The sequence below is a fragment of the Melanotaenia boesemani genome, chromosome 8 (assembly GCF_017639745.1).
Source record: "Melanotaenia boesemani isolate fMelBoe1 chromosome 8, fMelBoe1.pri, whole genome shotgun sequence".
Taxonomy (NCBI): Eukaryota; Metazoa; Chordata; class Actinopteri; order Atheriniformes; family Melanotaeniidae; genus Melanotaenia; species Melanotaenia boesemani.
The window spans coordinates 13,738,449-13,750,540 of NC_055689.1; the positions used below are offsets into that span (position 1 = coordinate 13,738,449).

At 38.5% G+C, this 12,092-nt stretch overlaps 1 protein-coding gene across 1 annotated transcript; it reads right to left on the minus strand.

The window, feature by feature from the left end:
• Nucleotides 1-460: 460 nt before the first annotated feature.
• Nucleotides 461-11,919, minus strand: dpydb (dihydropyrimidine dehydrogenase b). Its single transcript, XM_041992018.1, has 25 exons — nucleotides 11,562-11,919; nucleotides 9,467-9,577; nucleotides 9,258-9,340; nucleotides 8,103-8,190; nucleotides 7,756-7,917; nucleotides 7,223-7,419; nucleotides 6,810-6,891; nucleotides 6,617-6,704; nucleotides 6,375-6,482; nucleotides 5,837-6,006; nucleotides 5,554-5,764; nucleotides 5,232-5,416; nucleotides 4,872-5,087; nucleotides 4,569-4,733; nucleotides 4,382-4,450; nucleotides 4,183-4,266; nucleotides 3,926-4,046; nucleotides 3,655-3,774; nucleotides 3,278-3,420; nucleotides 2,514-2,568; nucleotides 2,250-2,371; nucleotides 1,879-2,028; nucleotides 1,735-1,797; nucleotides 1,463-1,540; nucleotides 461-1,032 (listed from the first exon to the last, which is right to left on the minus strand). The coding sequence occupies exons 1-25, from the start codon at nucleotides 11,592-11,594 to the stop codon at nucleotides 868-870; spliced, it is 3,069 nt and encodes a 1,022-aa protein (XP_041847952.1). The 5' UTR covers nucleotides 11,595-11,919; the 3' UTR covers nucleotides 461-867.
• Nucleotides 11,920-12,092: the final 173 nt, after the last annotated feature.

Below are 12,092 nucleotides of genomic sequence, written 5' to 3' on the forward strand. Positions count from 1 at the left end.
TAAACTATTAATCTGTCAGATAACTGTTGTGGTGTATAAAGTAGAAGCATATGCTAATGATCTTTAAATTGTAGATAAATGAAAAGCACAATGTCTCAACATTGCACATAAGAACTGTTAGAACAGTTATTCATCTTGGTTCTTTCTAATTTGTAAGTAGAGGCCTGTACTTCGAAGCTGAATTTTCTCTTATCGAGGTAACTTCAGGGTTAACGCCGCCCCTTTTATGTGAACGTGCACTAGTCTTAATTGGAAAACCCTGGGTTGAGTAACCGAGTTGATAACCAGCTTTGTAGTACAACTTATCCAGATCCTGGATGTCTGGGTAAGTCAACCCAGGTAACGGAGAGAAATCCAGGGTATGTTAATCACGCTTTGTAGAGTCCTTAGGTAAAGGATACCACAAACATAGAAGTATCCTGCTTTTGTTTGTGTGTAATCACTACAAAAATCCAGTTAGTTTTATGCTCTGGCGACGGTAAGTTTTATTTAAAGGAAATTCCTTTTATATTAATACATGGATTAAACAGTAAATTTTATATTAATTTAAAATCCTGGTGATGAGGTCATAATCCTACATTAACTAATATAATTTAAGTCAGAGCGAATTAATGATCCAACATTATTACTGTTGTTATTAATACAAATTAGGATAACTGTGTCCTTTTCATAAATTAATCTCATAAATTAATTTATTCCAAAACACCTTGCATTGTCTAATGAGAGAACAAACTTTTTTTTTTTCCTGTGATCACTTTCTCACATTTCTGCATTACTGGGACTGTACAGCAATTTCACCAAAGCAAACTTTACAATGTCTGATCTTCGCTATTACACTGGTAGAAAGCACTGGCTTGCTTAGTTCATTTAACAGATAGGACTAATGGGAATACCCCTTTTTGGTACATGAGGTGTTGTCCTGGTAACCATCTGGATGCAGTCTATGATTGGACAGACACTGAAGCACAGAGTGCAGCCAGTACAGCTGTCAGTCACAAACGGAAGGTGGGTCTCTGGGTCGAACTGTATAGCCTGGACAGAGAGTCAGAAAGTCACGTTATAGGACTGAATATTCACAATAACCTTTAAGAGAAAGAAATTGATAATTGTCTTAAACAATTAGGGGGGGGGGGCACCTTGGGAGAGTGTTAACATGACGGGTTGCGCATGGGATTGGGAAAATATTGCAGACAAACTAATGTTTTGAAAACTTGGGCTCTTGTAAACATTCCAGTGATTCTGAATAAACAGGTAACTGGGATAAAAGAGGGCAGATATCTTGCTCTTGGTTTAACATTAAATGTGTTTTTTATTACATCTCCCTCACGTCTGTGATGTTATGAGTATAGTAATATATATATATATATATATATATAGGAGGGGGGGAATGATTATCCCTCCAAAAGAGGGCACAGTAGAAAAACTTCAAGAACCACTGTCTTAAAGTAACTGACAGACATACCTGGTATCCAGAATCATTGCAGGTCATGTAACATTTCCCACAGTTGATGCACATATCTTCATCTATCAGAGCCTGGACCTGAGAACACAGAGGAGGATTGTGAATAATGACTTTCATGCACTTACTTGGACTACATTAAAAAGCCCAAGAATATCAAGAATGATTAAACATATGGTGGTCATTTGTTCATTAGTCTTACTTTTTATGTACTTGTGTACTTTTAAAGAAATAAACTCATAAATTACTACAACAACCAAGTAAAAACTGTGTACCTGCTCAATGTTGTCAAGCTCCTGGTATGCTCCAATGTGGCGCAGCGCTCTGGCTATCACATCCTATGAACACAACAAACACTTGTTTCACTAAACAAAGCTTATTTAATCATGCAGAATCATGAAAGTGAGATTGATCCACACCTTGACAGCAGGAACAGGTCTTTTGGGCTTGTTGTTCTGGCTAATGTTTGCGTCTGCTGAATCACCTTTACCAATGTCTCTAAGCTGTTTCTTGTACTTTGCTATGGCTTCTGTCCTCTCCTGGAGGTATGGACCAAAGCTAGGGAGACTCTACACACATCAAACATTCAGAAAAAGTATTAAAATTTAAATTAAATTATGAGTCAATGTTTTTAGAGATTACAAATTTGCAACTTGTACAGGAATTAAATTTCTGTAGGTTTGTAACAATCACCTTTAAGACCATAAAATCAATCTAATTGTTACTAAACCCTACTAGCACATAATCACATAACTGCAATCACATACATGTCATAATTATGTAGCTGTACCTTTCCAACCAGGTCTTCCAGTTTGGGAACTGGTTTTCCTTTTTGGTGTCTCTCAGTGGGAGGAGACTGACCATCCCAGTCCTTCAGATCCAGGCTCTTAAGGTACAACAAGGCTTTCAGACCTAAACATTATATTATATTATATTATATTATATTATATTATATTATATTATATTATATTATATTATATTATATTATAATTTTTATTATATGATATTATGAACATCCTATAGCAGTAAAACATATAGAAACACTGTCACATACCCAAACAGTAATCCTCAATCAGAGTGAAGTCCTGGTTCTGAACTGCACTACACACCTGTTAAAATCATACACAATCAGAGAGTCTCCATAAACAAAACAGCAATGTTTCCTAATATTATAGCTATTTAAATTTAATTAACTCTCCACTATGCAAAATGTAATAAAATAAAAGTCAGCTGCAGATATTGCAGACAGCAGCTAACTACATAATAAAGCCAATGTTTAATTTGTCCTTGAGGAGGGAGGCCCATGGTATCTATGGGTATAAATTCATCATCAGAGTGTAATAAAAAGACAACAATTATTATTTTCAAACTGATATACCCTAATAAAAACATAATCTGGAGTGCTTTATTGATCTCCATACATATAAGAACTTTCATACAAGTTGCAACTGCATTGGGTCACTTATTAGGATCAGTACTGTAAACAGCAAATAATATTATCATTAGAAGTCTCTTTTTTCATACTTTCTGCATCATAGAAATTTGGACTTTATGATTTAAAAAAACAGAAATGAACTACATTAGGGAAGAAAAAATTGACAGCTTTACAGTATCATAACTGTCACAGCTGGAATATTATTTGCATATAGATAATAATACACAAGTCAAATAACTTACAGCCAGAAATGTCACTATCACTATTCCACTATTATGACAACACTCAGAGTTTCTGTGCCTGTTTTGAATTAATAATGTGTTGGGTATCAATCTCAGAAAAGCTTATTATTACGAAGTGATGAACAAGGATTCAGTTATTACCTGTAACACTGAGGCCCCAGCATGGAGAAACTGCAGTCCAGTCTCTGCTGAGTCAATACCCCCAGTGGCCAAAATAGGGAAACCAGGGATTGCCTTGGCAATAGCTGCCACTGCTTTAAGAGCAATTGGTCTGATGGCGTTACCTGGAAACAAAATTATTTTCTAAGTTTATGTAAGTAATGTCTTTTTTTACATAGTGCATTCATACAAGGGTATACACATTTTTTTGTCCAGTGACTAAAGCTTTTATTTACAATTAATTACAAGACTCTTTTTTGTGTGTAAAAGGGAAACATCTAAAACCTGCAGGCCAGTGGCCATTGAGGACTGGAGTTTGACTTTCCCTCTTCTAAAGCTTGTGCAGGCTTTTTACTTACCAGACACCCCTCCGTATGTGGTGCGTTTGCTCCCACCAACACTTGGCCAGGGAGAACCGTCAGCCTTCAGTCCCATCAAACCTGAGACTGTGTTGGTGGCTGTGACACCACTGGCTCCACCTTTATCACAAAACAACACATACAAGCACAAACTGTTAAGCAACATCATTCATTTTGCATTCTGGGTTTCAGATGTTGTGAAGTCTGCTCAGTAAAATGATGAAACAATGGAAAATAAAAAGGAGGTAAAAATGTTATGAATCATTGTCACCTTCATGGGCAGCTTTGGCGATGTCAACAATATTGGTAACATTTGGTGTCAGTTTGGCAAAAAATGGAATGGAAATGGCTGCACGCACCCACCGGCATATGTTACGCACCAACACTGGATCCTTATGACAGAGTAAACACACACATAAGTCAAACTATTTAACTGTCAAGATGCTATATTATGTTACAGTTGAAGAGGAAATCATTTTACTTATATGAATTTAGAAAAGAAGGTCTAGATGGTTCAGAAACACGTACCTGTCCACAGGCCAGTCCCATGCCCCTCTCTCCCATCCCATGAGGACAGGACAGGTTCAGCTCTAAAGCATCTGCTCCTGACACCTAAAGACACATATTTTCTCATTTTTACCTTTACTTGACAATGTTGCTGTCATTACACCATTAGGATTCTGTAAATGTTTTTTTGATTTGTCCACTGATATGTGCTGTGCCTAACCTCGGCCATCTTGGCTAGTTCTGTCCAGTCTTCTTTGTTGTAACTGCACATTATACTCGAGATCACCACCTGACAGAAACAAAGGAAAACCACTTCATTTTACACTTCAAAATTAATCTCCAATATCCAAAATCTTCTGAGCCACAAAAGAAAATCTTAACATAGGATGATGTGATGTGTAATCTACATTTTTGGGAAAATCCTTCTTCAGCTCAGTGACGGACTGACACCAGTAGGCTGCTGTCTTCTCACTGATTAGCTCAATGTTGAGGAAGGAGCCCTGACCAGGTCCATACACATGACCTGAGGTGGTACCACGCACAATACGAGGAGACACATTGGTCACCAGGTCCTGCAGAAACATGTTTAAAGAGGCCATTGAAAGACTTTGACCAATAACTTAAGGTAAAAGAAGAAAAAATGTGTTAATCTTTCCATACTTTTCGGTGTCTCTGGGTGCTTTCCTTCACAATGTTTGTCAGAACTTTACCTTATCAAGTCCAAATGTCTTGGTCAGAGCAAAGCCCCATCCTTGTTCAAATGCTCTTCTGATCATAGCTGTACTGGTGGTGGGAGGAGCAGAGGCCAGGCCAAATGGATTTGGAAACTTTATTCCACAAACTTCAACGCTGATATCCACCTGATCTATCGCACTGTAAAATAACGGGAGTTTAGGGACTGTGTCCACTGTCTGTCCATGAAGAGACTAAAAAATAACAGAGAAAGAAAAACATATGTTAAAGTTTGAGCATATTCTGAATGAACAACTGAAACCGATGTGTTCAGATGGCTGGATTTAATAGAGATTACTAGAGAAAATAGAGAAAAGACCTTTTTTTGCCAGTTTTACCTGTATGTATCTGTGGATGTGCCATGAGGCCTGTTTGCCATCATTCACAGACTCCACAGTGGTGTTTGCCAAACCAGCGATGTCTCCTCCAGCAAACACCCAGGGCTCACTGGTCTGCATTGTGTCTGTGTTCACCTCTGGAGTACCCCAGCGGGTCAGCTTCACAGGCGCCATTGCTTCAGTCACTACGCCAACACACACAAACGACCAACTGATTAAGTTCACCTTTGAAAATATGTCATCATCAAATATCAATCTATTCCAACTCCCAAAAACCTGGTCAGGCTGGAGAATAAACTTTGGTATGCGATTCCTTCCTTACCCTGAGGCTCATTCAACATGGACCCAAAAGCACTGATGATGTAATCAGCCTTCAGCCTGACAATCTGGTCCTCATCTTCCAGCCAGTCACCTTCGTTTGTCTGCTCAGTGCGGCAGAACTGTAACCCGGCAACCCTACCATTTTTCATGATGACCTCACGAGGAGACAGGAAGGGCAGGAACTCGCACTGCTCCTCCTTAGCCAACTCCATCTAATAGAAAAAGAATTAAACATGTATCCATCAATCTATCCAACTACATTTGCCCATCCATCCTCATCATACCTCCTCAGGAACGGCCCTGATGTTGGTGAATCCCTTTCTGAAGCAGACGTACACTCTCTTGGCTCCACAGCGAAGAGCTGAGGTGGCACAGTCGAAAGCAGTGTCACCGGCCCCCAAAACTATCACTACTCCCTTCAGCTCTGGGAGAGAAGAGCGGCACTGACACATGCCTAGACAACGAAAGACAGACTGTAAGACTAAATCAGCCACTACAGGCGCTGTATTTGAACAAGTCCACTTCCTGTTATTTTATGTTAGAAACAATTACATTACAAATACATTTTTTGTTTGTTAGGTAAAATTGGTATAGTGATTTTTTTAAATAAAATATAGTAACATAGTTACAAAAAACTGCAAGTAACTGGTTGGAAAAGGATTCAATATTCTTTTGTTTAAAATCACAGTGGAATAAAAACATATTTCCTTCTTTCAAGGTAGAATTGAAGCAAGTAGGAAAAAACTGCCATAAAATGTCTTCCCTTCTTCTGTACTGTGATGTCCTGATATCTCAACCCCCCTGCCCCGTCTCCAATAGTACCTTTCTTGCTGGCAGACGCCACCATAGGCAGGAAATCTTTAGAAGTGAAGAAGCCTTGATCCACAGTTAATCCTTGGAAGATTTTTGCCCTGTTGGCCTGTGGGAGACCTATGGTAACATACACAGACATACTGTACACTAACACATTTTATATACGTACAGAGTTGGGACTCTGTTCTTTTAAAGATAAGCACACACACACTTTGGTATATAGGATGTACAACTGTTAAAGATAAACTCACCAATTCCAATGAAAACAGCCTTAAATCCTTCCTCCTTTAGGGACCTCAGAGTCATGCCATTAACACCTAAACCTTTCTCACAAACTACCTACACACAAAACAGCAAACACACACACATTATAACAGACATGTAAGGATGTAATAACTCTTATAACAGGTATTGTAAAACAAATGTGTCCTGAGATGTTGATACCTTGACTCCCAAGTCCTTCATCAAATTTATCTCAAACTGGACAACCTCATATGGAAGGCGAAACTGAGGGATTTCTGACGTGCTGCAAGGAGGAAAAAACATTTTGGTATATTGGATTTTCTCTTTTATTTTTATCACTACTGATTATGACTTAGTCTTCACGTGTCTCTCTTTCTGTCAGCTGGATTTCTACCATGCAAATTCAATTGAGATGTTTGTAGGAATGATCTTAATCTGAAACTCCATCATCAACATCAACAAGATTCAAAATTACACTAACAGATTTAACATCCAAGTAACTAAATAGTCAGATGTTGTTGCTAATTAAATTAAATTTAATTATATCCCTAGGGCAGCATAATGTAACACTAAAGAATGTTCTTTTTAGTCATGGAGATCACATGATTTCATACCTCAGCCCCCCGGTGTATTTCTGCTTCTCAAATATAGTGATGTTATCGTATCCAAGACGGGCCAAGAAAGAGGCACAGCTGACTGATGCTGGACCACAGCCGATCAGAGCGATCGGGGCATGGTAAGATGTTGGCATCTCATTAGCTGGTGGGAGTTCAGGATTCCTGATCTGTGGGATGCCCATTTTACTAAACACCTGTAAACACACACACACACAAGCACATTGTACATGAGAGTTCACATGTGCCAGATGGCAATCACATTATAGCTAATTTTAAATTAATCCAAATCAATCTGCTGATTGTTATCGGCAACCATATTATGCATGTTCAGATCAAGCTCCTCCGCTTCACAAAGTTTAATTCAAGTCAGCCAGGTAGTGTTAGTGTTATTGCATCACTTTAAACCTCAGCAACAAGAATAAACTTACATATATGAGCTTAGAAATTAAATGCCAACATGACTCTGGGTGTATGTAAATCATCATGATGGTTAATGTGTTTTCTAGAAACTTGGCAGATAACAGTTTTACCTCTGTAGCAAACTGCTGCAACCCTCCAATGTTAATGGGTCCTTCTTCAGAGGCATACAGGTTGCAGCCCCCGACACAAAGCTCTGATGTGGGACAAACCATTCCACAGGTCAAACCCAGAGGGTTGTCGGATAAAATAGCCCGAGCTGCTCCATAGTAGTTCTGTTACATGCATAAACACACACATGTGAACATGCATAAAAAGAGCTGTTATTTCATGTCTATAAAAAGATTTATTTGGTCTTATTTATGCTTTTTTTCCCCTGGTCTCTTCACTTTATTGTCTTACATCATCCTCTTTAGTGTTGTTCTACTGGCTTGTTAGACTGTGTGTGTGGGTTCTTTACCTTGTTAGAGATACTTGTAATAAATGACTTGATGTCCAGGTTTGTTGGGCAGCTCTTCTGACAGGGAGCATCAGCACATTTTAGACACCTAAAAACAGATTTTATTTGTGTGTATGCATGTTTTTATACAACAAATATCAAGGCATGTGAAGCTAACACCACACAGTGATGCCCCAAAAATGTATTAGTGTAAAGGTCTATGCTTGAACAATTTCCCCTTTAACTGCCCTTTTAATTCATGATGAGAACACATGCTTCGCATTTTAAACCCCAAAGTCCCAAGCAGCGCCAGTGTTTTCAACAAGTCTGATTGAAACAGCACAAAGAGTCTTTAATTGTTTCCTGTAGCCCAGATAACTGTAAAGTAGTCACACTAAATCTATCTTTGTTAATCAACTTATGACATATTTGATCCCTTTAATGTCTTTATGTGACAGGACTAAATCTAATGTTTCAAAACTTTTGAAGACATGAAAATTCCTTTGGACTAAAAGCCAAATAAATGTGTGCAATCCAAATGAAGTCAGAAGTGCTCTAACTAAATGTTAGTCTGCTCACAACAACAGTTCTGGCACTCAAATGTTTCTAGAGCTGAGGTTAAGTTTTGAGGGAGTCTGTAGCAGCCAAGTTGCCATGGAGAAGATCATTTTATTTATGTTAAACCTAGGCTAATAGGAACATGTAAGAGGTAAGGGGGCTCTTTTCTTTTAGAGATCAAAGAGCAGTAGTCAATGAGCAAACCAAATTCCCATGGACCCTGCTGAAGCCCAAGATGACCACAACTTTTAATCTCTCAAAGAACGAATATAAGAGAGAGAGAGAAAAAAAGGGGGAAGGCCTAGGAATTGGGAATGAGCCAGCATGTTAGAAAAAGAAACCACTGTGTCAAACACACACACACACACACACACACACACACACACACACACACACACACACACACACACACACACACACACACACACACACACACACAGAAAGAGTGAACCTGAAAATTCAGCTTATTTAAAAAGAAACTAAACCTAATCAGGAACAGTAACATGTGACATGGCTGTGGTCTGTTAACAGAGGTTTGCTGTACATTAATATTATTTGATGCATTTATGTGTTTTAGGCAGTTATTCTAAAGAAACAACCGAGTTGTTCAGTTTTTACCTCAGTGCTTCTCGCAGAGCTCCTCTCTCGCTCAGCGTTGTGTGCTTGATATCATCGAAGTTGTTCTCCAGCTTTACACAAGACTGAAAGAAAGGGTGGGGAGAGCAGAGAGTTTAGAGGACAAATGGTATAACAACAACTGCGTTCACGGACTTGAAAAGACACTTTTAATCAAAGATAAATCTTGAATGTGTGTGTGTATGTCTTACATCGCAGTTCCTTTCAGGGTTTCGCATCCAGTGCTTCTTTTCCTTCTTTTTATTTGCTGTGGACATGATCTGAGCGTGACTCCTAACTCTTGGATTAAGAGCCAGGATGCTCTAAAAATAAAAATGAATTCATTTAGTTTCACATTTAGAGGGCAAAAATAAAACATCTCCTAGATTATTACACTCTTACAAATCTCACAGAACATTTCTAAATGCTGTTTTTATGAGTTAACTACTTAAAGATAATATGTGGACGTTTTTACTTCTTTAACCACTAAATAATACTGGTGACCAGGGACGGCCTTTGATGCAGCATATTTTTAATCCCTTCATCTAAAGACCAAATGGTGATTATGCCATAATGTCAGGGTATCAAAGGAACTTTCATATTCAACTCTCAGATTTAACACCTAAAGTCTGTTTCTTCTGGAAATCCACATTAGGCCTGTTTGTATTATCATAATAATTAACTGTGACCTTGAGATAAAGCAATAATAATGTTTAAATATTAATTATCTCTTGAGATGTGGAATAATATGTGCATGAATTACATATTGTCGAAATCCTAATTAATTTTACAGTTGCGCCAGTTTAACAACACAAAAGCCTACAACTGTGGAGTTGTTTTGTAAATGAACACCTGGTGTTATCTGTCCTTGCAGCACACAGTAATTTGCTGGTGAAAACATTACAACTTGGAACATTCTGGGAATTCTGGCTGTTTGAATGTTGGAGTTCAAGATGATAAGATAATGATGAGCTGCCAGGTCGATGTGCTGAGGTTATGTGACTTCTACATGTGACTGCTGCTGTTAATTTTCATATGGAATATTCTAAAGCGCACACTTATGGAGATTTTTATGGGATCATTTGAGGCTGTAGCTCCTTCTCTACACGTGCACACCTGAATCTACTCCAGGTCATTTGCCACTTATCTAAACTTTGTACACAACACATGACTTGTTGCCCAAGGTCATGAAACTATTAGGACTTCATAATGAGGCTTTCTTGATCAATCTTTAATAGTGCTGCAACATGCAGCAGTGGCAGTATGTGTGCATGTATCTTTGAAGGCCAACTCTTCCAGCATTCAGAGTCACTGTTAGTAACATTTTTTATGTTGTGTTTATGGTGTTCCTGTGGTCACTGGGGAAAACCACTGCCACCATTTCCGTTGCAAGCCTCTGCCTCTTTTGGCTCTGCAGGCACTTGTTTGTATCGGAGAATCTTTTCAGCAGTGTGTCCTCAGAGGGACTTTATCATTCTTGTGTCAGGAGTTGATCTTTTTTTTCTTGCTCCATTTGGAGCTTTTGAAGTTTTCTAAAGACCTCTGCATTTTAAAATGAGAATTATGTCAATAAGAGATTTGCAGTAGGCAAAACTGAGCCAATTGAAGTTGAGGAATCCTAAAGTTCACTCCAAATACTGTGGATCCTTCATTTCCCTAGGCTGGTACGATCAAGATTATTTTCTTTTCAATTTAAAGTTTCCATTCTTATTGCTAATCCTTTCATTTCATTTAAAATCTGCAGCATGTCCATTACAAGTGTCACAAATGGATGAGACTCAATGTGAAAATTAGAAAAAGTCATACTTAGTCATCAGAGCTTTGCTTCAGTGCTGGTTTTGTCGTGTCAAAAGTATGTGAGGCCTCAGATTAAACCACTGTAATATTTGGCTGAAGTTAATCCCCAAATTCTTGTGCAGGATTGATTTGCATTTACATTTCTGTGCTATGGTATTTTCCATTCAGGTTTATATTGCACCGATTTAGACAGTTTAATGCAAATGCTGCCTAGTGTAAGTATAAAAATGCTGTTGCGGGAGACTTTTGTATTAAACCCTACTAAACATAAAGCTTTGGTCCCATAAAGTTTCAGAGAATGTGGTTAGAATAAAAGAAATATACACTCAATTATACACCCAAGAGACTGAGATTTATTCTAATGATTTACAAGATACTGTTGTGTATTTTGAGTTTAATGTATATTATCAAGACAAATATTAGTGTATTTCACTCTGCAAAAGTTCATTGTAAATTTGAAGCCAGTTCACACAAAATCCTGCTGAGTTCAACATGACTCTAACAGCTTACCTCAATGTCTGGAAGATCTTTACTCAACATCATCTTTCTGTCCAGCTTTGCAAAGTTGGAAATGCTCTGTGAAGGTTTTCAGGCAATCCTGGCTGGCTGTCCAGATCAGACGTCCGAAGCACTGTCCGGGACTGTCCTGCTCCCAAGTGGAAATCTGCGAGAGCTGACTGCCCTTATTACCTAACCACTGCTCTCCTAACAGAGATGGTAAACAGACTGGTGTCTTACAGCCACCAAAGCTGGTTCCTTCCCATATTCCATACCACCTTGATGATAAGGTGAACTGTCAGATGGAGCTGTTATTGCTCTCTGAAGGTCAAAGTTCAGCAGAGTTTCTGAGTGTGTTGCACTTCAACTCTAGAATCAAACATTGACCGTTGCAAACTGTAAAGTTCAAACTCCACCTCTAAAGGGGGGAGTCAAGCTGTACATGCATTTTTCTTTCCTTCTTTCTCTCACTGTGCATGTTTTTAACCCCTGCCTTTCTGCCTCGTTTTTCTCTTCTTCTGCAAAGACAAAAACAGTGCAAAT

Bases quoted from the DNA above. Each gene is read 5' to 3' on its own strand.
- dpydb (XM_041992018.1), bottom strand. From the start codon at position 11,594: ATGATGTTGAGTAAAGATCTTCCAGACATTGAG. The intron at 4,451-4,568 runs GTAGATTACACA...TGTTTCTGTCAG, and splicing joins AGAAGGATTTTCCCAAAAAT to GTGGTGATCTCGAGTATAAT. The intron at 4,267-4,381 runs GTTAGGCACAGC...ATGTGTCTTTAG, and splicing joins AACTAGCCAAGATGGCCGAG to GTGTCAGGAGCAGATGCTTT.